At 44.0% G+C, this 27773-nt stretch overlaps 1 protein-coding gene across 3 annotated transcripts in view; it reads left to right on the forward strand.

Annotated features, from left to right (window-relative positions):
- Nucleotides 1–27773, forward strand: part of clec16a (C-type lectin domain containing 16A) — a 316644-nt gene that overhangs the window by 191311 nt on the left and 97560 nt on the right. For all 3 annotated transcript variants that reach the window (XM_086000646.1, XM_086000643.1, XM_086000644.1), the window contains 3 exons: nt 14965–15015; nt 18747–18875; nt 20801–20921. In XM_086000646.1, the coding sequence (XP_085856772.1) occupies nt 14965–15015; nt 18747–18875; nt 20801–20921 (301 nt within the window). The remainder of the gene's footprint in view (nt 1–14964; nt 15016–18746; nt 18876–20800; nt 20922–27773) is intronic.

Consider the following 27773-nt stretch of genomic DNA (forward strand, 5'->3'; position numbering starts at 1 on the left):
CGGAGAGGTCTGAGTGGGAATGGAGCAGAGAATTAAAGTGACAGGCGGCTGGAAGCTCGGGGTCACCCTTATGGACTGAACGGAGGTGTTTGCAAAGCGGTCACCCAATCTGCGTTTGGTCTCCCCAATGTAGAGGAGTCCACATCGTGAGCAGTGAATACAGTATGTATACTAAATTGCAAGAAGTACAAGTAAATCGCTGTTTCACCTGGAAGGAGTGTTTTGGGCCCTGGACAGTGGGTCCAGACTAAAAGACCAACAGTTTTTGGCTTAGAGAACATGTTAAAAATTTAGGACGGCCACTCTACATTGGGGCAGGATTAAAATTCACACAGGATATATATATTTATAGTTTCCATTGTGTGGTATCGTGAGCAGTGAATGCAGTATGTATACTAAATTGCAAGAAGTACAAGTACAATCGCTGCTTCACCTGGAAGGAGTGTTTGGGGCCCTGGACAGTGGGAAGGGAGGAGGTAAAAGGGCATGTATTGCATCTCTTGCACAAGAGGGTGCCGGGGGAAGGGGTGTTGGGGGTGATAGAGGAGTGGACCAGGGTGTCGCAGAGGGAGCGGCCCTTCGGAATCCTCCCTTCCAAGGTATAGCCAATATTCCTTTATATGGATGGGGAAAAACAAGTACATTAAAGTTTGAAGGGGTTTACAAATGTTGAAAGCACAAGATTTCTTTTCCAGGAGGATTTTTTTTTTTTAAAGATCTTTTATTTTATACATTTTAAGACTTTGCAATAAACAAGAATGGCACTGATTTTCATCTGCAAGCACGGACACATGGATATTGCCCATAAAACAGGTCAAATGCTGGCAGTTTGGATACAAGTGTAAAGTAACCAAATCTTATGAGTCCATTTGTTGTTCCTGTTTTCTCTGGCTGTATGCTATAAGTCAGGAGTGTCCAACCAGCAGGCCTCGAAGCCCAGGCAACGCGAGTCTACTTGGGCTTATATTTCTTACTTGCTGGTTTGCCTTGTTTGAACTTTGTGGGCTGCAGAGGTTTAGAAAGAGCTATTTTTAGCTATTGTCTCATTGGTGCATAGATCCTAATCAGAACAGCAAGATCTGTTGGTATCAGCAACTTGAGAGAATTATTCGGATAATTCATTTAAACTTTGTGTGGCTCCCGGGCCCCGTGGAACGCATGTACACGGTCCATGAGGAATAAGGGTTGGACACTTGAGCATCAAGTTTCAACAGGTTTTACCACGTGCACAAGTCTCCATAAACTAATCCTACGACTTGTATTGCTTACATTTACACTTTGCAAAGACCAGTACGATAATCATGGACCTACAGATTCTCTTGGGTTTGAAGTTTGGAATCCTGCTTAACATTTTAGTAGTTTAGGGTTGCTGTGAATTTCTGACCTTGATTCAAAAGCATTGATGTGTAGTGTCATCAACTTACATAGTAATGTGTTCCAGGATTCTGTTTATGAACTGGAGTAAGAAATGTACAGTAGTTCAATACTGTGGTAATAATAATGAATGTTATAGCTTGTATGCATGATGGATTAGAGAACAAAAAATTGATTTAGAACATATGGTATATCCCAAAGATTTAAATCTGCTCAAGGTCCTTAATTCCACTGAGAAAATGCTGGCATATTTATACTGGCATTAATATTACTACAAGGAGATTTCTTGTAGCATTGCTCATTGGCCCATCTGCTCAAAATATTAAAAAATAACTGTTTGGTAGGCACAGGTGCAAAGCATTCCAACAGTGAGAGTCTGATTCATAGCTGGCAATGTAAGATGGATCTTGTTGGCTGCAGATTATGGTCTACAATTATACTAAGTTTATGATTAGACCAATGGAACAGTATAACCATGGCATAAGTTTTTTTTTATGAAAGACCTTGGTTTAGTGATGCGACTTTGATTTTGTCCTCTTTATTTAGATTCCTGTTAGTTGCTCCCTTGTATACTGGGTTGTGCAGATGATCTGCAGTTGGGTGTTTCGCCAGTGCTGCTCTAACTGACTGTTGATGGAGTTAGCCATAGTATTTCCTGCTTCATGGGTGTCATACATCCTCCTCTTGTACAAAGTATAAAAGTTATGCCTCCAGGAAAGTAGAATATACTTGTATAATTTTGATCTGTGGTTGGTGCTGGACTTAGTGTTCAACCATCTCACGTAAAAATGTTCAGGCACGTGGGGCTCAAAAAATAAGTATGGACAGTATCTGGATCCAATTGTCCAAAAACGCAGGATGATTAAAAAAATTAACACAGAGATAAGTCAAAAATTTTGGCCTTGGGCAATGACAGATGCTGGGAGATTTTTGAGCTATAGCAGAATCCAAAACTTTTCTGTTTTTCAATCTTGCAGCCACCATCCTACATATTGCAACAGTTCCAAAGTAAAAAGGGGAATCCAAAGTAAAATTATCAGTAACTCTACTGTCTCTTAAAAACCAGGAAATGCTTATGTTGTGGTTATACAATGCCACTGGTCTGAGATCAGTTTGGGTTCCACCAGGACCACTCTGCTCCAGACCTCATTACAGCCTTGGTCCAAACATGGACAAAAGAGCTGAATTCCAGAGGTGAGATGAGGTGAGAGTGACTGCCCTTGACATCAAGGCAGCATTTGACTTGAGTGTGGCATCAAGGAGTTCTAGTAAAATTGAAGTTAATGGGAATCAGGGAAAACTCTCCACTGACTAGAATCATACCTAGCACAAAGGAAGATGGTTGTGGTTGCTGGAGGCCAATCACCTCAGCCCCAGGACATTGCTGCAGGAGTTTCTCCGGTCAGTGTCATAGGCCCAACCATCTTCAGCTGCTTCATCAATAACCTTCCATCCATCATAAGGTCAGAAGTGGGGATGTTCGCTGATGATTGCACAGTCTTCAGTTCCATTCACAACTCCTCGGATAATGAAGCAGTCCATGCCCACATGCAGCAAGACCTGGATGACATTCAGGCTTGGGCTGATATGTGGCAGGTAACATTCGCGCCACAGAGATGCCAGGCAATGACTATCTCCAAGAGAGAGTCTATCCACCGCCCCTTGACATTCAACAGCATTACCATCGCCGAATCCCCCACCATCAACATCATGGGGGGGGGTTACCATTGACCAGAAACTTAACTGGACCAGCCACATAAATACTGTGGCGACAAGAACAGGTCAGAGGCTAGGTATTCTGCAACTAGTGTCTCACCTTCTGACTTCCAAAAGCCTTTCTACCATCTACAAGGCACAAGTCAGGAGTGTGAAGGAATACTCTCCACTTTTCTGGATGAGTGCAGCTCCAACAACACTCAAGAAGCTCGACATCATCCAGGACAAAGCAGCTCGCTTGATTGGCACCCCAACCACCACCTTAAACATTCACTCCATCCACCACCGCCGTACCATGGCTGCAGTGTGTACCATCTACCCTCCCAAACCCACGACCTCTACCACCTAGAAAGACAAGGGCAGCAGGCACATGGGAACACCATCAGCTCCAAGTCACACACCATCCTGACTTGGAAATATATCGCCGTTCCTTCATTGTAGCTGGGTCAAAATCCTGGAACTCCCTCTCTAACAGCACTATGGAAATACCTTCCCCACACGGACTGCAGCGGTTCAAGGCAGCAGCTCACCACCACCTTCTCGAGGACAGTTAGGGATGGGCAATAAATGCTGGCCTTGCCAGCGACACCCACATCTCAGGAACAAATAAAGTAGATACAGATGTAAATCGCAGCCAGCAGACCCCTGTTTTATTGCCAGGCTGCGAATTGATGCCAGAAGTCTATTGCTATAAATGCTGAAAACATAGTGGCCTAGAAATTCGGTTGGTAGCGCCGGCGCTGAGCGCCTAAAGAGACCTAGAATTGGGGCGATACCCTATGTTGGGGTGTTCGCTATGAAGATAGCGACAACGACAACTCAGATATTGACTATACATTTAGCGCCTGCGCTAAGTGTTTGCGCGCGCCCGCAAGCGCAAGCAGATCATAACGTCATTTCAGTGTGCAACGCCTTTTAGGAGCGCCTGAGCGCATATTGGGTGGCGCCCGGAGCCTTAACGCCCAGCGCTATTAGTGACAGTTGGAGGGAGGGCTAGCAGGCCCTTCTCGGAGTAGGGGGGCGCTATTTAAAGGGGACAGCTCTAGTGCAGAATCTTCAGCCACTTGGCCTGCTCATTGCGATCGTTGCTGGAGAGAGTTGGCGAGCTAATGTGGAGCGGAGTTCTGGGAATTTAGCTTTAGAGTACTTGGGACCTTCAAACCTGTCCGAAGCACTTGCAGCACTACACCTAAAAGCCTTTTGACCAACTGGCATCGGAATGGGAGCTTCTTTGGAGGGCGATGGCCTCATCGCCCAACACTGTGAAGGGGCAGAGAGACGGCCGGGATTGGTCAGAAGGAGGAGAGGCAATGGAGGTCGGCCAATCCGACGGGAAGCTGCGAGGGTCTTTAGGCAGCAGGTGACAAGTCTTGACATGTCGGAGGAGCAGTGTTTGGGAAGGCTCCGATTCTGGAGGGACATTGTTACTGATCTGTGCCACCTGCTTGGTCAGGATCTGCAGCCGCGTGAACGCTGCAGAACCTCTCTGTCCGTGATCGCTAAACTGACTGATGGCCTCAATGTTTATGCCAACGGATTCTTTCAGTCAGCCATTGGGGACATTGCGACTGTCGCTCAGGTTGCAGTCCACTGTTGCATCCGGCAAGTTACAGATGCCCTTTATAGGCGAAGGCGTCAATTCATGACCTTCCCTCTGACCCTGCACAAGCAGGCGGAGCGCGCGCAGGGTGTCGCTTCTATTGCGGACTTCCCCATGGTGCAGGGGGTGAGTGACAGCACACACGTGGCTTTGAGGGCGCCATGCCATCATCCTTAGGACTTCCGCAACCGCAAGGGGTTCCACTCCCTCAACATGCAGCTGGTCTGTGACCAGCGCCAAATCATCATGGCAGTCACCGCGCATTTCCGAGGGTGCAGCCACGATGCCTTTATCCTGTGGTTGACCTCAGTTTGTAACCTTTTTGAGGGGCTGCCTCGAAGACGAGGCTGGCTTACTGGGGACAAGGGCTATCCTCTCTGGCCATGGCTGATGACAACACTCCGTGTGGCTGACACCCCAGCAGAAGAGCTGATCAGCAGCGGCCATCAGGCGACCAGGCACAGTAAACAGCACACTATTGGTGTTGTCAAAAAGCGTTTCCGATGTCTGGAACATTCGGGGGGATCCCTGCAGTACTCGCCGCAGCAAGTGGGACACGTCGTCGTCTGCTGCATGCTCCACAACTTGGCGAATCGACGCACCCAGCCAATTCCAGCTGTCCCTCAACGACCAGTAGAGCAGGAGGAGGAGGAGTATGAGGAGGAGGAAGATGGAAGGGCTGCTGAAAGTGGAAGGGCCATACGTCAGAGGCTCATCTGGACTAGTGTCGAGACCCCTGTGGCGGAATGATGAGAGTCTTAACTCATGCGCACTTTGGATGTTTGACGGCCTCTGAATGCCAGCATCACTGAAACTAGTCACATGCACCATGCCACATTGAAACTTCTGTTTATTGGCACAAAAGTCTTTCATTACAGCTAAACAACATAGTGTCAACAGAAACCATAACTTTCAAAATAACTGTGAACTCTTCGGCAAAGCCGCAAAACTCAACAAACCTTCTGCAAATATAACAACAGGTGAGGGTGTCCTTGAATTTGGACAAACAAACGTCTCAGCACCTCCCTCTACAACTGGCCCCTTGAGGGAGAACGACTTCTCTTTCGCGCCCGGCCCCTTCCCTCCCTGCTGCTCCTACGTAATTGGACCCCAGTGGCGGGCTCAAGGCTGGGGGACGCCTGCTGGCTGTCTGGAAGCGCAGAAGCCCCTGAGGGACGGCCTGGCCGACCTCTGGGCTTGGAGGGTGCGGACGCAGGATGCTTGATGTGACCGTGGCTGGAAGCAGTGTGGCCTGCAGGTGGTGGCAGCTGCAATGCAGGCATCCCAGCGCTGGCATGTGCAATGGTCTCCTGCCGAGAGAGGACACCTGCACCATGGTCGGACGACACACTGGCTATCTGAGGGGAGCGGCTCGGCTCATCTGCCACAATCGCATGCTCCACTGATTCCTGGCCTTGTATGGGACTGGAAGGGCCTGGGGTGATCCTAACTGATGCAGAGAGGGTGGCTACAGTGAGAGATCGCGTTGCGTCAATCTGGGTGTGGAGGAGCCCAGCAAGTGACTGCGTGGCAACAGTGAGGACCTGTGTGCCAGGCGCCAGTGCTTCGGAGAAGGCCTGGACAGTTCTTCCCATTGCTTCGGACAAGGCAGGTGCCGACCGCTCCACTGCCTCGGACAAGCCCTGGACAGACCTTTCCAGGGATTGTCCGAAGCCCTGAACAGTCCTTTCCATAGCCGACTCAAAGCCGTGGACAGTCCTCTCCATTGTTGGGCCGAAGCCCTGGATAGTCCTGTCCATTGTTGCCCCGAAGCCCTGGATAGACCTGTCCATTGTTGCCCCGAAGACCTGGAGAGTCCTCTCCATTGTTGCCCCGAAGTCCAACATACTCTTAGCCAATGAATCTATTGACTCCGGCATCTTCTCGACTGCAGCCATCAGCTCCGTGTGTCTGCCCCGGGCCTGTTTGCTCATCTCAGCCAGGCGACGCACCTCATCTGCACTCTGTGCAGCAGTCATCACTACCTGCCTTGCCCTCCGGGGAGACGGTGGCCGAACTTGCCTATCCCCCGTGCGTTGCTGCATGCTGCTTGGTCCGGCAACTGGTTCATCCTCAGAGCCCCCCCTCCCCTCCAGGGGACTACTATCCCCAGTCTGTAGATGTGTCTGCTCCCCGGATTCTGCAACGGCTGGTCCGGATTCCTCCTGGTCCTCGCCTCCGGTGGCACTGGCAGCTTCAGTGCGTTCAGCCCGAGTTGGTGCTGCTTCATCTGAAAGTGGGAGGTGGAAGAGTGGCTTTAGCAAAAGGACAGGTTTTCTGAAAGGCATGCCAGATTGCGGCAAGGCTCTGACATGGCTGCACACTGAGGAAGCATGCTGGCGGGGGGACCAAGTGGAAGGCAACAGGTGAAAAAGGTGAGAGTCTTACCCTCGCTGTCGGAAATGGGGTCGGCAGATGCAGTGGTCACAGGACCAGACAGACGTCCTCCAAGTATCTGGTGCACTCTCTCCTTCAGATCCGTGAGAGTGACCACTTGTGGAGGTCCGCCACCGGTTCGACGCTGCTCCTTTCGGATCATCGCCAGCTTGGACTGCAGGGGAAAGAAGGGGAAGTTCTGTAACATGAGGCCTTGAGACATCATCGCATGCCCCCCCATGGCGCAAGAGCCCTTGCATGAGGCCTTCTGTCCATGTGTGTGCCCAGAAAGGGCCATGGGTGCTTGCTGACAGATGGCCATTGGGGCATCATTGCAACAGGGTGCCCGAAGTCAGCTGCAGATGGAGGGAATCAGAAGTTTGCTAAACCATCACTCACCCTAACGATCCATGTGAGGTCGTTGAATTTCTTCCTGCACTGAACAGGGGTCCTGGTCGCCATGCTGCTGGAGTTGACCCTCACAGTAACCTCCCTCCAAGATCATCGGTAAGCCTTCTGATTCAGCCTCTTGCCATTGTCCGGATACAGGACATCTCGACGGCGCTCAACTGCAGCCACCAAGTGGTCCAGAGCCTCAGTGCTGAAGCGCTCTGCTCTCTGTCTAACCTTCTCCATGCTGAACAAGTTTCTAACGCCAGACAAGGGCGAGCGCCGAACCTGAGGCCTGCAGGGCATTGGGTGTTGAAGCTCAGGCTGACTGACCCACCCCTTTAACAGCCGGCCGGTGCCTGGAAGTCTCGTGGTTTCCCGTAATTGAGATCACCTGCGCTGCGCCCGTCCGCGTCGATATGAAGTCGCGCCTGAACCTTTGCGCCTTAGGAGCACCGTGCAACGGCTGAATTAGCGCCTCAATCCCCTTTGGGGGCGATGCAACCCAATATCTCGCCAGGCAGCGATAACTTTCGTCTGGCTATAAACTTAGCGCTCCGCCAGTTCTAACGCCTCAAGCAGGGCTATACCCAATTTCTAGGCCAGTGACTGTAGATTATGTGGAGATTTTGATTCCTTTCTTATTAATGCCACAGCATTTTAGATAATGAGCCTACGAAAGGCAAATGGGTATTTTGCACTGTAAAATATAGTGCTCAGTTTTAATTTAGTTGTATTATGTGATGGATATGCTAATAGCATTAGCTACATGGATAGAATGTTTCGCGTACACTGGGTTCATGAACCTTCGATATAAAACCGAAATGTAAAAACCCAAATTACTAAATCTACCTACTTTACTCCTTAGTTGCTAAACCTTCACTTTCAGTTTAATTTTTAAGAAATGAAACCTATGTTTTAATTGTATAGCAGTTTAGATTTCAGAGTTATAAACTCAAGGGGCTAGAAATTCATCTACTTACTGCTACTCCGTAGCGCCATAAAATGGCGGCCGCCACTTTCGCCAACTGGTGGCGGGTCTTGCGCGGCCGCCATATTCCTCTTCCCCCTTTGCGCTGCCGGTAACTGGGAGAAAAAATGCCAGCGTGGTGATGTCAACGCAAACTTCGACCCCAATGCTGAATTCAGTGCCGTGTCCCAAGCACGCCAGGTTAATCTGGCATTCAACCAAGCTGACAGTGGCGATGTCGCAATCAGGTAAGTTTCAATTTAAGGGTTTGGACTGGGCTTTTTTAATTTTATTGACATGGTAGCTTGCTGCAATAGATGTGAAAAGTTGTTTAAGTGTGTAGGGAGTGCTGCTGGACGCTTGTAAGGGCTCGGATGGTAAATGAAGGCCTTTGAGAAGACAGAACATGCTGCAAATACTCAGCAGGTCACTCAACATCCATGGAGAGAAAAGCAGAGTTCACCTCTCGGGTCGATATGCTGCCTGACCAACTGAGTATTTCCAGCATTATATGCTGTCATTTCACATTTACAGCATCCATTTGCAGCGGGAACAGGAAGACGCGGAAGAGGAGGAATCTGGCAGAAGGATGCAGCCCAGACAGCCCCTTTGTGGCCGGGTTATCCGGGATGGAATAATCTACCTACAGTCCCACTGGCTGGGCAGGCTGCCTCCTCTTGTTGACCCACTGGCTGGGCAGGCTGCATTTCTTGGGTGTGTGAAATGAGGAAGACACAAGGGTGGAGTTCTTCTGATGGGAGGGCAAGAAAGCAAGAGGTGCATGCCAGAAGGAGGATAACGTACGAAGATACCTGCATCTTGTATCCTTTAAGCCCCGCCGCTGGCCAAGGACTCAGCCATGCCTCTGCCAAGAATGGCCTGCACCGTCTCTTCCAAGGGGGTGAGGTGAGGCTAGGAATGGGAGATGTGCCTCATCATTGGTGCAGATTGTTGGTAGGTGAGCGATTGGGGGTCGTACATTGAGCAGTGTGTGAGGCTAGTGGTGCAGTTGGTAGGAGATGGCTTTTGAAGATGCATTCACTGACCTTGACCAATAGTCTGAGATCATGAAGCTTCTTTGGGCCCTGGAGCCAGGTGGGCGGGGGTGACACTGCTGGCAGTGTTGGCCTTAGTGATGTAGTCCCACATCGTTCTTTCTGCAGGGCCTCCTGGCCCCTGTAGGTAAAGGTCTGCTCTTGCAGTGTTGACCCCCTGCACAAAGCTGGAATGCTGTGTGTGAGATCCTCGGTGCCCCTTCCCTGGCTTGCTGAGCCATTGGTGTTAGTGCTGAAGCAGTTTTCCCATTTGTTGAGGTTAGGTAGGTAATTCAGCTTTAACAGCTGAATATTCACATTTGGAACTTCTTTTAAATATTGAATATTTCTTACAAGGCAGAAAGGGCTGAAAAATGTATCGATTCACTGCATTTTATTTTGTATTGCTTCAGTGTGCATGGCCCCTTTAATTCTCAGACCTCTTCATTACCCACAATTCCTTGCGAGCTCCACAGCTTCGCTCACAGAAGCCGGATCTGGACAGAAACTTCGTCCTGGATCCCTCCAACAATGCCAGCACGACGGCGTTGCACGGAAGGTGAGCGCTGTGCCATGTATCTCCATGCCCCCCAGACTCATTTCACTCGGTTAGCGTTGCGGCCGGTAACTTACCGACAACTTTGCTGGAGAACACACATTTTGCCCCCAAACTGTTTTGTTAATCCTTGGGCAAGACAGATTTGACAACCTTGCTTTTTATGATGCACACCTGTAGTGACAGGCAATTTACCTTTTTTTTTACTTTTGGAACAAGCGTGGATTAAATTTGAAAACTTAATTTTTCTTAACTCTTTGTAGCCTAGGATCTTTCTTTAGATATTTAAAGGGTTTTTTTTAATTTTCAAAAATGTATATACACATAAATATTTGAAGGCATTGTACATTGTGAATACTTTGTGCTTGCAGGAGGAATGCATTGTGATCTCTTGTCATGATTGTATTTGCAGTGGGATTGATATGGGTTTAAAGGTGAAAGCAAAGTGCACTTGGTCCCTGGGATTCAGTTAGATTGTGGAGTGAGGGAGGTCTTTCTATTTGTAATCCTCATGGTTGGGGTCATTGTCCTTTCCCATCTGTGAGTAAATCATCATTGTTGGTCTGTTCTCTCCTGGGATTTGGAATTTTTGTAGTGGGGGCAGTGGGGCAGCATGAGCTTACAAGAGCAGGGCCCAGACTACCTGATAGTTTTCAAATTCCAGACATAGGCTGACCATCGCACATTCAGATTAGGATGTGCCAATAGGTGTTTCAGCCTCATGTTGGAGGAAACGTTGCTGTTCCACCACAGTAGGTGGATGTACACTCTTGCAGTTAGTGGCAAGAGCTGGGCTAGCCTTCAGGGGATTCTTGCTCTCCAGTGAGTAGGCCCAAAAAACATTGCGCTTGGCCCTCTGGAATTGCAGGGCCAGTTATAATCCTTGTGGCCTCCACAACGGCTAAACGTGAGGGCATGTCCAGAACTTCTGTAAAATGTTTTGCTGAAACATTTTCCTATTGGCCCTTGTTGACTTGGACAAATGAAGTGTCCAGCAGAAAGGTAGATCATTCACATGGCATTTTAGGACTTCATTGCAAGTAAAATAGATTCCTTTCAAATTGACTGAATTGATTAAAGCACCACACTCATTATAGTGTAAATTTCACACCTACAACATTTGTACTAGACAGCCAAAAATTGGTGCTCACACACGTGCACGGCTCCTATCCTCCAGTTTAGAAGCTGTAAAAACCTGCACCAAGGCATCACTTGTGCACTGGGTTGTCTGGCACCAAGCTATTACTTTGAATTGCCTGTTTTGGCTCAGTGAAATTATTTCTCAAGTTCACTGCTAAACAGAGCATTTCATTGGCGCAAGTAATTTGATCTTGGGAAAATTAAGGAAAATCCTGTCTGTCTCACCCCCACTTTGACTCATGCTAGTTGACCATGTGAAAGTTATGATAATGGTTGTGGAGAAGTCTGTGGCCCAGACTATGCTGTCTAGCTTGAGGAAAGAGGACGCAAGATGTGCAGAGGCAAAGGGAGAGATGCATTCCCTTCTTATACAAATATTTGGTTGACCTGTTGAGGGGAAGTTATTGGAATCTATAAGGACAGAGTGATTGAGCACTTCGAGAAATTTAAGCTGATTAGAGAGAGCCAACAAGGATTTGTAAATGGTAGTTCATGTCGAACGAACCTAATTGAATTTTTTGAGGAAGTAACTAAAGTAGTAGACAGGGGAATGTCAATGGATGTAGTTTATATGGACTTCCAGAAGGCATTTGCTAAGGTTCCACATAAGAGACCATGAGCTAAAATGAAAGCTCATGTAATTGTAGGCAAATTATGGACCTGGTTAGGCGGTAGAAGACAGTGAGTCGGGATAATGGATATGTACTCTAATTGGAAGAAAGTGACTAGTGGAGTCGCACAAGGATCCGTGCCGGGGCCTCAACTATTCACTATATTTATTAATGACTTAGATAACACAATAGGGTACCATATATCCAAGTTTGCCGATGTCACAAAGATTGGTGCTAAAGTAAGTAGTGTAGACGGGAACATAAAATTACACCAAGACATTGATAGATTAAATGAGTGGGCAAAACTGTGGCAGATGGATTTCAATACAGGCAAGTGTGAGGTCCAAATCCATGTACGCAGATCGCGAAGATGTAGTCGGGTACAAAAAAAAATCAAAAAGGCTAATCGAATGTTCGCCTTTATAACTAGAGAGCTAGAATATAATGGGGAGGAAGTTTTGCTACAGCTATACTAAGCCCGAAAGACGACACCTGGAGTACTTTCTACAGTTCTGGGCACCACACCTTAGAACTCCGTTCCCTAGCCACCGACTCCATCCCTCCCTGGCAACTGTCCGAGGCTGAACCAGACTGTTCGCAACCTTGGTGTCATATTTAGCACTGAGATGAGCTTCCGACCCCATCTCGGCGCCATCACTAAGGCTGCCTATTTCCATATTTTTTGCACCACAGATTTATTCCAAAAATATACTAATTTCTAAGAGATATTCTAATGTAGAATACTTGTTCAGTTTTTTTTAACTATCTGAAACTTGTACTGTGTCTTTACAAATCTGTTTCTAAAAAGGGATACTGAAGTTTTTTTCCCAAAAATATGTCAATAACTTCTTCGAGAGAGTCTCATCATCTGTAACCTATTTTTTTAAACCAAAAAAAAACTTGTTACTACCATCTTTGTTTTTATTGATTTGATATGTGAAGGAAAAGCTGAGGATGGAATCTTGGTGAAATAACTGAAAAGTTGCTAACCTGGATGGTTTCAAAATGTGAATTAACAGTTGAACTGACAAGACCTGAACTGAAGTACCTGTGATTATCAGTTTTTGTGATTCCTGCTAATTAAACTTTTGAATCAGCCAGAATCTATCTCAGCCTTTGAGTTTGCACCAGAGACAACTTGGAGGCATGTGGAGTAAGGAAACACTGAATGTTTCACTGTTGAATCACAATCACTCAAATTCTATGCCAGCAGCAACAGTAAAACTAAAAAGAAAGTGCAAAATGAAAACAAATGCACATATTGGTATACAGGCACGGGTTTTTCTTTGCACTTTGTTTTTTGTTTACTGTTTGAATGCCAGTACATACATAAGACGATTTTAGAAATGAGTAAAGGTGCAACAAGCCTGTCTCTCTTGGATTTCCACCCAGCCTATATGTTCTTATGTTCTTATGTGTCCTTCAATCTGTTCTCTCTCCCGTGCAGAAGCAGTGGATGAGGTGAATAGCATATGATTCCTGGATTTGCTGTGGGAGTGTAGGAGCCATCGGGGAATTAGGGGGAGGGTGTTTCCTACCTCTGACGTGCTTGGCAAAATTACCCTGATTTATAAATGTTGCAGTTTCATGCTTCAGCAGAAAAAATATTAATTTATCAATTTGCATGTTGAAGCCATCATCCTCTTTGTACATGAATCAAATGATTTTTTTTGCTGAAAAGTAGAATGTCTGCATCAACGTTGTGTCAACAATAGATGTCACTACTGTGTTTATTTGCAAAGTATGCTATTTGAGGTAAATTTGTGCAAGCTACAAAGAGTGTGCGTTTGCTCATCCTTGATCATTTGGATTGATTTCTTTTTATATTGCAGACTCATTCTCTTCCCTGACTTAAAACGTGCTTTTTGTGAATTTTTATTCCAAATAACTGTGAATAAATAAAAATAAATCCAGGTGACATTAGAAGTTCTTGTAAACCTGTTTTATTTAAGCAGAGCTGCGACTGATGTTGAAGTCTCTGGTCATCGTTATGTAAATTTAATGGTGTTTGGAATTTTTGTGAACTTTGAAGGCACTTCAAGTCTGTGCCAGTTTGAAGAATAAAAGCTTCCTCTTGATTTCCAGAATTTTTTTTTACTGAAGTAGTTTGACTTCATAGTAAGGGATTTTTCAATTTCTTTAAATGAAAGGAGGTCAGAGAAAAACATTTTACCCAACTACTGTGAATTGGCACTATTTTACTGTGTTTCTGTGTCGGGGGAGGGCAAATTGGGGAAATGAGTACAGTACTGCTTCTTGGAAAATAGATTGTAAACAATTTAACTCTCTTGAGGCCAGATTAAGAGCAGTCCCTTCTGAACATTTTTCTGATTTCTACATCCTATTTTACATTCATACTGATCTTTTTTGGCAATTGATTGAAGGGAAGGCATTTTTCTCACGCTGCAGTTGATAAAATAGCTACCATCCAACTAGACATTTAGGGGTAGAAATTGCACAGCGCCGGCACAAACTGGGGGCAGGGAACGATCCCTGTGCTGGAACAGGAAGGGCCGAGACCTACTAGTCCGATGGAAATTGAGTCTCAGGCCTGATTTAAATTAGACCGGCGAGTTGTGGATGCCTACTGCGCATCCCCAGGCAGCTCGGCAGCAAAGCGGACATCAGTGTCGGCACTTGGGTAAGTCCCCGGGATGGTAGTTGGAGCAGGCTATGAGGGGAGATCACAACACCTGTGAGCCCTGCTCCTCGGAGCTCCCCAAGAAGTGTTTTTAAAAGTTAAAAAATATATATATTTTTATAACTTTTTGTTTGTGGCCACGAGGGCCACTGAAGAATCCTGAGTGGGGCAGGCCAGACGCCTGATCATCACTGACTAATTTTGAAAAGGGATCCTTTTACGGGCCCCTAATGAGCATATTCAAGGAGCCCAGTGCTCGTTTTAGGTGTCCGCCTGTGACGTCCAAAAATTGGGCCATGAATTTAGCAATGAGACCAACACCTCTGCAGATTGGGCGCAGGTCATCCCACTGCTAAATTGGTGTACTTGTACCCATTTTATGCCCTTAAAACAGGCACAACGCATACCAATTTCTAAACCTTAGTGTTAATCTGTCATAAGCGCTCACTTGACTATGTGCTTTAGCGCTATTTCTAGAAGTTTTTGGCTGTTTTGCTAGCTGGAGTAAGTTCCTTACGTTGCAAAAACTCTTTTTTTATATTTCCTTTTTTCCTAGGGAGAAGAAATTTTTCTCGACATGTTTGAAGATGAATATCGAGGCATGATGGTAAGTGACCATCTGAGTTAACTCAATATCCAGCTCAGCTCAAGTAGTTGAAACGCTTCAGCCTAAATTCTATAATATATGTGCTATGTATACTTATGACTCGAGAATGAAAAATCAGTTATGTGCTTTATTAGTGAATTTATACAAGCTTTGCACTGAAGAAGTGTAGATTTGTACTATAGAGCAATGTTTTCTTAAGGATGACCATAAGGCAAACTTGTTGCATGACTGTCGCCCCAGAAATACCCACAGACACGAGAACAGATATTGCAAATAGATCCTTCTTTTCAGCCTACATAGATACTTGAAAAAAATCTAATCATTGTCTTTCAATAATGCAAGAAAGACATTAATTAAACTAATTTGGAACATTAGTAGTTTGTCGCTATTACTAATGTATATCTTGAATAAGAATTTGAGATTACCTGTTGATAATACTCAGCATGGAATACATTTATTAATACTTTCCCATCATTAGTGTACTTAATAAATTTGTAATCATTTTCAGATTATGTTGGCTGGTATTAAGTTCTGAGAAAGTCCTCCGTTGAGTATCGGTATCATACATTTATACAGATCTGAGCTGATCTTTCTTACCTTTTGAGATGAAATATAGCGCACCTAACTTATACTTGAAATGTTAATCAGCTGAGATTACATTACACAAATCCTTATTTGTGGATGTTATCACTGCACAGTACATTTCTCAATACAGCATTTAGATGGAACTGCATTGCAACAAATTCAAAGAAAAAACTTGCTGGAGGCTTACATATATTTTGTGCAGAATTTAATTTTACTCTTCAAAAAATGCTGAAAGGTGAAAAATTGTTGGATGATGTACAAAGATCCTATCAGGCAAGTCGTGAACAAAAGGGGCGTGAAAATAGCTCAATATGGCATGAATATGAAAACAAAAATTGAAAAGGATGGGATAGGAAGTGGAAGGAGAATGGGAGAAACAACAACAACTTGCATTTATAACATAGCCCCTTTTAACGTAGTAAAACGTCCCACGGCACTTCACAGGGGTAAAGAATAAAACGGACGTAGAGCCAATGAAAGAGAAATTAGTCTTTGTTTTAGAGTTAGGTTTTAAGCAGGGTATTAAAGGCAGCGAAGGAGGTGGAGGGTTTTAGGGAGGGAATTTGGAACGTTCGGCTTGGGTGGTTGAAGTATGGCCGCCAATGGTTGGGCAAAGGGAGGGTGGTGCACAAGAGGCCAGAGTCAAAAGGAGTGGAAAATTTGCGGGGAGGTGTTGTCATACTAGAGGAGGTGACGGAAAGGAGGAGGGATTAAGTCATGGAGGGATTTATACACAAGGATGAGAATTTTAAATTTGAGGCTTTGGGGGACCAGGGGTCAGTGAAGGTCAGTAAGGATGGTTGCTGGATGAATAGGACTTGGTGTAGGATTGGATATGGGCAGCAGAGTTTGGGATGAGCTGAAGTTAATGGAAGGTGAAGACGAGAGGCTTCCACGAGAACATTGGGATAGTCGAGTCTGGAGGTGACAAAATGGATGAGGGTTTCTGCAGCAAATGGGCTGAGGTGGGCAATGTTACAGAGCTTGAAGTAGGTGGTCTTTGTGATGGAAAGGATATAAATAGCGAAGAAAGTGATGGAGACAACTAAGATGTGAAATTGTGATAAGAGCAATCATCCAGATTTTTTTCATCTCCTTCCAACTTTCTTAAAAAAAAACTATTTGGCTATTAAACCTAGTAACTAACTCTTAGTGACAAGAGTCGCATACCTGCCTCTTGACTCTCTTGCCTGTGGTCTTGCCTCCTTTCCCCCCCCCCGCCCCCTTAAGTTTTTTCAGCCGAATTAAAGGGCTTCTTATCTACCAAGTTGTGATGAAGCTGTTAGCTCAAAATGTTAACCTATCTTTTCTCTTTTCAGATGCTGTATGCTTCCGATATCTTCTGTTTTTATTTCAGATTTCCAGCACTTGCAATTTCCACTGTCCATGTATTTTATTAATGTTGACAGGATTCTATAATAGACACAAGTTTCCAGATCTTAACTTTGCTTGGAAATAAATGTTTTGTGTCAATGTTCCCCAATCACAATCGGGCTTTTCCTGTAAACAGATCTTTTATTTTCCCCCTCCCAAATATTTTTCTCATGGTTTTTGCTTTGTGCATGCAAGTGACAGTGTGCCAGGAGAAACATGGAAACAACCCGTAAAGATATTTTGATCCTTCTGTGCTGAGCTAACTTCTGTCAGGGTGACATTAGGGTATTGATCACAGTGCTTCCAGTACAGCAAAAGAAAAAAGAAAATCAGCCGGGGTTCCTGCTCCTGATCACTATGCAGTAACCTGCTGGAAATGTGTCAACAAGATTGAACCTGGCTTTGAGAGCACTTGCTTGAACACCAATTAAAACAGACTGTCCAGTTTCACACATGAAAAAATAGCCACTAGGATAAAGTACTGGAGCTGCCATGTGCTATGGCCTTCAGGAGCAGTGAAATAGGCAATGAAAGTTGGGGGGGAGGGGTGGGTGAGAAATGAAAATAATTGACCCAGGATGTGTAAACAGGAAAAATTGTATTTAAACATTGTTCGCTCTCTGCAAACCTTTTCTTCTGCATCCTTATAGGTTCTCTGGGAATTTTGTTCCATTGCCCTACTTAGGGTCTCCAAAGTCTGCACTTTCTACAGGGGGAACAGTCGTAATCATTTAAAAATGGCAGCAGAGATTCTTCAGTAATTGGCGCCAAATTCAAGAGTTTTTTAAAAAAAACTGTAGCCTAGTATTTAACAGGAACTAGGTTGCGTTTGGCCAAGCTCATTTTGTTTGGACCCTTTTTAAGAGGAGTTTTTGATTCCTTAAGTTTGGACAAGATGGGCGAGAAATATATGATCTAACACACTGCCATCGTTTCCCCCATCCCTAATAAGTCACACTTTAATACTGCGTACAGTTTTGGTGTCCATACTTAAGAAAGGACATACTTGCTCTCGAGTCAGTACAAAGAAGGTTCACTCGGTTAATCCCGGGGATGAGGGGATGGACATATGAGGAGAGGTTGAGTAGATTGGGACTCTACTCATTGGAGTTCAGAAGAATGAGAGGCGATCTTATTGAAACATATAAGATTGTGAAGGGGTTGGATCGGGTGGATGCGGGGAGGATGTTCCCGATGATGGGTGAAACTAGAACTAGGGGGCATAGTCTTAGAATAAGGGGCTGCTCTTTCAAAACTGAGATGAGGAGGAACTACTTCACTCAGAGGGTGGTAGGTCCATGGAATATGCTGCCCCAAAAAGCTGTAGAAGCTACATCATTACATAAATTTAAAACAGAAATAGACAGTTTCCTAGAAGTAAAGGGTTACGGGGAGCGGGCAGGAATTTGGACATGAGTCTAGGTTCGGATCGGTCATGGCCCTGTGGGTAGCGGAGCGGGCCCAGGGGCCGTGTAGCCTGATCCTGCTCCTATTTCGTGTTTTTAATTCTGTTAGATTCAGGAGATGGTTCTGTGATAGTGGATTGGCGGTTAGGATCAGATCAGCCATGATCTTATTGAATGGCGGAGCAGGCTCGAGGGGCCGATTGGCCTACTCCTGCTCCTATTTCTTATGTTCTTATGTTCATTGTGTTGGACAGAACAACTGAAGTAGAATACAGACTTAATTCAATTATTTTTATTAATAATATGAATGCTGAGTCTCTCTTAAACATTATTAGGTATATTAATTGTTGATTTTATTCCCCCCAGAGTAAACCCCTGAATGTAGAGTATCTGATGATGGATGCATCTATTCTGCTACCTCCTACTGGTACCCCTCTAACTGGTATAGACTTTGTGAAAAGGCTGCCTTGTGGCGATGTGGAGAGAACAAGGCGGGTAAGCACCAGAATACAGTCAGAACTGATAAACTTATCAGCAAAACGACTCAGAATTGATGGATTTTATGTTGATTCGCTAGTGCTCCACACTTCAAAATAAAAATATAATCATCAAATGAAATGTGAAGTCTTTGACCATCCTTTTGGGTTTACGTAAATCTCTAAAAGTGAAGCTAAGTTCTAGTTAGGGAAGTTTTATATTATATTAGCTTATAAAAGATACTTCTTTAAATGTTATGGCAACTGTTTTATTTGCAATATGGTGTACAGATGCAAAAATTAAATGATAATTAGAATTGGCCATAATGAACTCAGGTCACGCCCTAGAAGCTATTAACTGTTGATGGTGAAAGATTTAGTTAATTCCCCTAAATGCCACTGTAATTATCATTGTTCATTGTCCTGTTTAATTTCACTGATTAAACTTGCACACCTGTTGGGAGAAATTGAATTGGGCAATAAAGTAATAAATAATAATAGTGCTAGAAGGTGAGTGAGGCTTTGATCATGCACCGACTGTACTTGTAATGCTGCAGCGAAACATTGAGCAAGTCGCAGGCACAGCATCGCAATCACAGTTAACAAGTGAAGTACTCAATCTGTACCCATGTATGGTCACAGGAAATCATTCAAAGCCACTTTGTGCCTAAATAGACTTTTCTCCGTTAGTCTGTGCTGGATTAGAGCCATGCAGGACCCAGAGGACTGTCATACTCATTTCTTTCCTTTTCTTGCCAATATAAAATGGGTATTTGTGTTTTATTATGCCGACCCCATTTCCAACAATTGTTAAATTTGTACAAATCTGTGTTAAATTTGCCACGTATGTATCACTGAAAAGTCGGCTTGGCGTCACTGTTCCCTTTAAGTGCCGCGCAGCGCTCTGCAGCTCCTGCGTAGCTGGTTCACCGGCTTTTAAATAGGAAAAACCGCGCATGCACGGTATTTTCAAGGGGCCGCACACGCAAAAAAAAATTAAAGGGAACATTGCTTGGAATGTGCTCCTGCTGCAGGTTGACTAATGTACTTGGCTGACTACTTTAGATGCTGTGTCAGAACAATGACCAAGTTCCAACCACACCACCGCAGTTACAGTAATTCATTAAAGCAAACACTTTGCTTTGCTTCGAATGTTTGTTGTCCTTCAAAATCATTACAATAAGGCTACAATGTAACTTGACACCATAAGCCAATGGTCAGTTATACATTGTCCTTTCATTCATGCCACATCTACTAGTCATTCTTTGTTTTATAAGGAATAACGAGCAACTCATGGTGAATGTAATTCAGTCATGGAATTCTGGTGATACTTTGGTTTTGTAACTGGTGACCTCAGAATGCGCGATTTGAATTAGTGCATCTCTAACTTGTTACACTGGTAACAGCAAATGTTATTGGTACTAGTAACAAATATCATTATCAAAGTTAGAGAATCTTCTATATGAACATAAAAGAAAAAACATTAGGAGCCATGTGCTATTTAAATGCCTGTCCTGGCTCAGCATAATTATCAAAATGCTGCTTCAGATGACTGAGAGTCTCTTGTTTTTTGTTCATTTTGCTTTCTTAGTATTTTTGCAAGAATTGTTCGGGCAATTTTACTGCCCTTGGTAAGTCTAAGGAGAAGTTTTCCTGCCCAATCTTTTGTAAGCAAACCTGAAGGAGCAAATAAAAATAACATTTTAACATGAAAGAGTTCTAACAAATCTTTATAAAGAAAAAAGAACTTTGCATTTATTTAGGGCCATTCACGTCCTCCGGATGACCCAAAGCGTTTCATGACCAATTAATTACTTTTCAAAGTGTGACATTTCTTCTTTGTTCACAGTAACACTGTACTTTAGTTACCAAATTACTGAACTAATTTCAAATCTTATAACTAGAGTTATCAAGCTGAACTAACATTTCATTTTTTTCTTTTAGGCTATCCGGGTTTTCTTCATGCTCCGTTCTTTGTCCTTACAACTACAAGGAGAGCCAGAGACACAACTACCACTGACGAGAGAGGAGGATCTGATTAAAACAGATGATGTATTAGATCTGAGTAAGTATTTTTAATGCATTGTTGGTGCTACTTGCTTTTTGTGTTTCTAGCTATTGGAGGGCTGCTTTTTTTTCATTTTAAAAGAGCATGTTTTATTTTTTTTTTCCCCTTTTAGTAAAAAAAACACTTACAACATAGAATTATTTGAACAAAAATAAAAGTAGAAGCACACCAGTTCAAGTGTTGTGTAAACCTTCCCTTTTTTATCTAAAGGAAAAATATATAAGAATTTTGTGAAGTTGCTGTACACTTTTGTAACATGATATATACACAACCATTGACTCATTGAATTTGTTGCATGCTGGGAGCCATGGTCAAGGAAATCTGGTGGCGTCGCTCCGTTTCAACTGATGGACGGAAATTTGACCACCTTAATGTCCGTCTACTTCGGATCCATCGACGACCCATTTTATTTATGGAAAGAGCTGTTTTTACCGCACTAGGTTATGCTGCGAGGAATCCTGTTCAAATTTTTTTTTAAGAATTATTTTAGATCTCGCCCCAAGTTATAGATTGTAGGGTTAAATTGCTAGGTGAAGTTAAAGTGTCAATCTACTTTCAAAGATATACTGAGAAAATGCAAGAAAAATACATGCCTACGATCAACATGTGCAGATTAAAAAAAAACATGAACCTAAATACTTCAACAAGGCAATCAGAAGTGAAATAAGAAAATAAAACAGCTTGGCAAAACTCTTTGAACTTTGAGTAGGTGAACTGTTATGAATTACATCATGTTGGCACCGTATTTGCTGTTTGACATTATTTCAGGGAGCCTTGCACCCCTGTCGAGGCAAATTCATTCTTGTGTTTTGAACAAGCAAACTTCAATCTGATGTTGGGTGAATTTTATGCTAATCAATGTGAAAGATGACAGTGCTGTGAGGAATGAGATTCCTCCACTTTTGATTCCCAATCTGAGCACCAAGCACACACTTTTGTATATATAGGTATAGTGTGAGTCAATTGTACAGTTAACACTACTCTGCCCCAGTAAAGTTGCCTTGGCTTCAGTTCAGGTGAGTACCCCTACTGCACGAGTGCCACGTGCATTCCCTACATTATAATAAGCTCAGGCCCATGATGAGGAGGATAAGAAAGGTTAGCGAGAGAAATCAGAAAATTATAGGCCTGTTAGTCTAACATCTGTTGTGGGGAAGTTATTGGAATTTATAATTAAGGACATGGTGACTGAGCACTTAAAGAAATTTAAGCTAATTAGAGAGAGCCATCTTGGATTTGTAAAGGGTAGGTCAGGTCTAACAAACCTAATTGATTTTTTTGAGGAAGCAAGTTAAGTAGTAGACAGGAGAATGTCTATGGATGTAAAGTTATATGGACTTCCAGAAGGCGTTCGATAAGAGACTGTTAGCTAAAATTAAAACTCATGGAATTGAAGGCAAATTACTGACCCAGTTAGGAGATTGGTTAGGTGGTAGAAGACAGAGAGTAGGGATAATGGGTATGTATTCTAATTAGAAGGAAGTAACTCTGTGGTGTCCCACAAGAATCTGTGCTGGGGCCTCAACTATTCACTATATTTATTAATGACTTAGATAACGCAATAGGGAACCATATATCCAAGTTTGCCAATGGCACAAAGATTGGTAGCATAGTAAGTAGTGTAGATGGGAACATAAAATTACAAAGAGACATTGATAGATTAAGTAAGTGAACACCACTGTGGCAGATGGATTTCAACGTAGCTAAGAGTGAGGTCATCCATTTTGGACCAAAAAAAGGATAGATCCGAGTATATTTAAAGGGTGAAAAGCTAGGAACAGTGGAGGTCCAAAGAGATTTAGGGGTCCATGTACACCGATCACTAAAATGTAGTCAGGTACAAAAAAATAATCAAAAAGGCTAATGGAATGTTAACTTTTATAACTAGAGAGCTAGAATATAAAGGGAAGGAAGGTTTGCTACAGCTATACAAAGCCCTGGTTAGACCACGTCTGGGGCACTGTGTACAGTTCTGGGCACTGCACCTTAGAATATATTGGCACAGATTCACCAGAATGTTACCAGGGCTCCAAGGGTTAAATAATGAGAGATTACATAAACTAAGCTTGTATTTCCTGGAATATAGAAGGTTAAGGGGTGATTTGATTGAGGTTTTTAGGATTTTGAAAGGGATTGATGAGGTAGATAGAGAGAAACTTTTTACGCTGGTGGGGGAGTCTAGGACAAGGGAACATAATCTTAAAATCAGAGCCAGGCCATTCAGAAGAGAAGTTAGGTAACACATCTTCATGCAAAGGGTGGTAGACGTGTGTGGAACGCTCTCCTACAAAAAGCAGTAGATATTGGCACCATTAATTTTAAATCTGAGATCGATAGATTTTTGATAGCCAGCGGTATTGAGGGATATGGTAAGAAGGCAGGTGGATGACGTTGGGATACAGATTAGCCATGATCTCATTGAATGGCAGAATAGGCTAAAGGGGCTAAATGGCCTACTCCTGGTCCTATGAGTCACAGAAGCAGTATCACTTTATGATATTCCGACATGGGGCCCTTGGTCCTATGTCTCTCTTTCATGCTGTATCAAAGTTAATTCTTTCTGCATCAAAGTTAACTCTTTCCTGGGCATCAGTTCTTTTCCCTATCATCAACTCGGACTGCATATTTGTAACTTCCCACATCTGTGTAATTATTATCAACCACAGTAGCTTTGTCTTCACTCTTGGCATAGCCTATAGTCTGTTGTTGAACAGTTGACGAGAAGGCTGAGCATTGGCACTTTCAGGCTTAGTCTGTATCTGAGCTTGGTCAATTTAATGCCAAAGTTGCAAAAGTTTTGGATACTTATACTTTACCTTTACCAGCCTCTAAAGGAGACTCCATTCTCTGCCATTTGTAAATATTCGTCATCAGTTACTTAGGTTGCTATTCCTTGGATATACTCTGGTATTGCATGTGCATTATTGATAAGTGAACCCCCACCTCAAGTTTGATTGGTTACACCATAGACCGTAGTGTGGTTTAGTCTTCATAGAATTCCTGAAGTTTAGTGGGGGTTTGGAAGAATCCTGTTCTTTCAGAAAAGAAACATAAATAAAACTAAATTCATGGAATAAGAAAAACTACATCTAATGTCTCGACACTATTAACAAGCTCACTTCACTATATTTCCAACCCAACTTCATTTTGTTCATTTGAACCAATGATTTTGATTATTCCCATCCATCAAAAATGTACTATGGATATATTGATATTGGCAAGGGGCCGCAGCCATGGGTATCTTTTTCCTTTGCCATTTGTGCCTTTGGATTTTTGGGTTTGCCAGTGGACCTCCAATCCTGGAATTTTGGAGATATTAAGGTGGTATTGGCATTGTTTGGGGAACAGACTAAGCCAATTCTGAATTGCAATAAAAACTATTTGGGAAAATAATCTTGCTATGACCTACTCTGGGTGTCCTGTTGGAGTAAAATGGGTGAACCCAAGTCCTTCAAGAGCAACATTTTGATTACCAGTGCTTCAAACAATGTAGACAAGGCAATAGAGAATTAGAGGGAAGTTTCCATATAGTGATGGTTTTTCCATCTCTGCCTCCTAGCATTGATCCCACTCACTTCCTGAACTAAAATTCCTTTTGGTGGCTGCTTGAGGTTTGTGGACCATTGTAGGGTTGATGATACTTGATGCCTGGATCATTGAGGCAGTTCAACTACGTTATCGCTTGCATTTCATACCAGTAAGTTCTCCATTGCTATCTGGAATTATTAACAACTATATTATCAGATATCCTCAAGTTTGTATTCAAAAGGTTATGTGTAACTGTCTTTTTATTTGTATTGAACGTTGTTGTTTAGACCTGTCTTCTAAAGAGGTGCTGCTCTGTGACACATCTACCCAACTATTAGAAATTGCAAAAAGGAATTGCCTTCATTTACTTGGGATACAACTTAGTTATGATTCCAGTAGTATATAGAGAATATGAATGAAGAGGAAAGGTTGTCTATCTTGTGTGTGTGATCACCTTCATTTCTTTGTAGAATGCATTCCTCACATGCCATGCTGGAACAAATAGTATTTCCCTTCCGTATATGCGTTGTTCATACTCTAAAATTGTGTTGATTGTTCTAGTGTTGTACATGCTGGTTGGCTTGTCCTGGGGATCCTCAATAGAAGTTGCCTGTTACACAGCACAGCAAGGCATGTCGCAGGATCAGTGGCATAATGGTATTGTTGGTCAACCTGTTGGTAATTTGGGCTGATCCATCAGATGCGTGTGCTGGCATTTCCAGACATGAGAGGTGAGCGGGTATGGGGCATCCCCACTTCCCCAGTCGGAGCAATGTGCAGTTGGTGTGCTCTGCACCCATGGTGCAAACCTACTTTTATCTTCCCCCAGACTCCTGAGTCATTTGTGCCTGCTCCACTATGCCAGTTTTCATGCTTCCCATTCTACTTAGCTCTTCCCACACTCTGGGCTGAATTTTGCCGGCGCTCAGAGAGCCGGTTTGGAGGTGGGTCTGCTGTCAAAATAGCAAAGATTGACGGCGGGTAGGAAACCCGCTGTCAACCCACCTCCACGTGAGTCTCCCAGGTGTTGGGTCTGTCTGCGCAGAACTGACCCAACACCAAGTGGTGGGGGAGACGATTTAAATCATTAAATGGCTTGTTAACAGCCAATTTAATGCTATTTTGAGCCTACCTTGTAATTTTACGTTCTCCCCCATGGGTTACCCGCTGCTCAGGGAACACGCCAGCTCACCGTGGTGTGAGTTGAGTCTGCTTTGATTTATCTGATAACCTGACAGCTGCAGAAGTGGTGTAAAGGATACCATGTTGTAGCTGTTCAGTTTCAGAGCTCAGAAACTGTTGGTTACTACATTTGTAAGACATAGAGATTTCATTAGCTTGCAAGTGTTTAGAGCCAACTCTATATCCAGTGGCCCCTCATTGGAACAACCTCTCTCACCATTGACAGATCGCTTCAGTCATCTCAACTGCAGTTGCCATCCATTCCAGCAACATCAGTGCCCTTGAAAAAATCTCACCTTGGCCCTCTGAATCCTTCCACGATCAGCCCCAACACCAACATCACCAGGCACACCAACATCACCAACAACAACCTTCTCCGCCATCACCTGATGCTGCACAGGACATAGGGCTTCAGCACCTGACAACATTGCTGCCCGGGAGACCAGCGATGGCATCACCATGGCCAGATTTACTTCACTTGACGCTGTATACCATGGCTGCCACATGATGCGCCAGATGACACCATCCCACACCAACACCATAAAGCATCCCTATAATGCCCAAGCCATTCCTTTCACACTCCTCACAGGGGACGGAAGTTATGTCTCAGCATTCACTGGAACTCACTAAGACACTTCTCAAGGTGCGCACAGATCTGTCCAGTAAGGTGAAGTGTTGAAAATATAGATTTCAATGTTTGACAACACATTAACAGAAACTTCATATGAACATTGGCTAAACCTTTCAAGTGCCTACCCTTGTGTGTTGTTAGTTGGTATGCTTGCAGTAGGATGAGTGTGAGGGGTGGCTAGTGAGATGGGGAAGTGATAATGTAGATAGAGAGGGACGGGTGGAGTTGCAAGGTAAGTTGGTGTGATTCAGGATGTGCAGGAGTAGGGTAGGGAAGGCCGAATGATGAGGATGTGATGAGTGGCACAGCAGGGTGAGTTTGAGTGTGGCTTTGCAGTAACGTTTTGTGATCTGCTGAGATCATTGAAAGGTTGGCGCCACTGCAGCCAGGGACTCCTGACGACATCCCTGCTTGTGCCCTCCTGTGCAATGTGCAACCAGGCTATGTTGATCTCCTGGGGGGGGGGGGGGGGGGGGGCGGTCTCTTCCACCTATGGGAAGGGAAGAGAATCTCCCTGCGTGCTGGGACTCCCTCCATAAACATGTGGAGGGAGTCATGCATGAGCCTGGGTGCAGATGTGCACCTTTGTGCAGTGCTTGTCAGTGTTTGCAGCACCTCGATGCTGCAGAACACAGCACAACTGTCAAAATCAATGTGGTTGTGGTCCCTTTAAGGAAACCGGCTGATGATGCGTCATCAAATGATGTCATCAGGCCCGCTTCCTGTTAATAGGCCAGGAACCCCGCAGGCGGGTTTAGCGAGGTCAATCTACGGAAAATCCTTTTCAGAAAGCGGCTGCAGATGGGAACAGGACCAGAACCCGCCAACCAGCTCTCCCGCCGCCATCCCGCCCCTGCAGGGAAAATCCTGCCCTCTGTCTCATATGTCTTTTATTTCTTTGATTTCTCTCATTATGCCTCCTTTTGTCTCCTACGCTCATCACTTTTGCCTTTTAACCATATTTTGATCCCCCACCTTAGCACTTTACAGGTCAATCTATGCTTTTTCCATTGTAAATGTGGACATAGGAATTAATAATGGAAATATAAAATTAAGTTCAGAATGTATGACTTTAAAATTGGGACTGGATTATGCCTGCTTGCCCTGGTCCAAATACCTCCCAGCCTCTAACCCCACTTCACCTGCAAGCGAAACTTAGTCTTGACTTCCCATGTGCAGGTCATTTTTGTAAGTTATAAATATAAATTTAATATTCTAACAAAAATGAAGAACTTGTAAGTTTTGGTGGTGGAGGGAAGGGAGGTGAACAGGGAGTAGAATATTCTGCTTTTGCCTCTTCTCACTTTTACCTTTGCAATCCTCAGACTTTTGGGATTGTATGCATGAGGATTAGTATACTTAAATTGTTTCCAAGACCTGAAGACAATTTAGAACCCCTCAAAGAGACAGATGCAATTGGCTACTGATCTTGACTTCTTTTATAGGGGCAGGACAGAGGAGGAGAGAGGAAAGTCTAGATATTTGTGAATTCTGTTACTCATTTACTA

The sequence above is a fragment of the Somniosus microcephalus genome, chromosome 11, assembly GCF_052327205.1.
Source record: "Somniosus microcephalus isolate GS21.2 chromosome 11, FLI_Smic_1.0, whole genome shotgun sequence".
NCBI classification, from domain to species: Eukaryota; Metazoa; Chordata; class Chondrichthyes; order Squaliformes; family Somniosidae; genus Somniosus; species Somniosus microcephalus.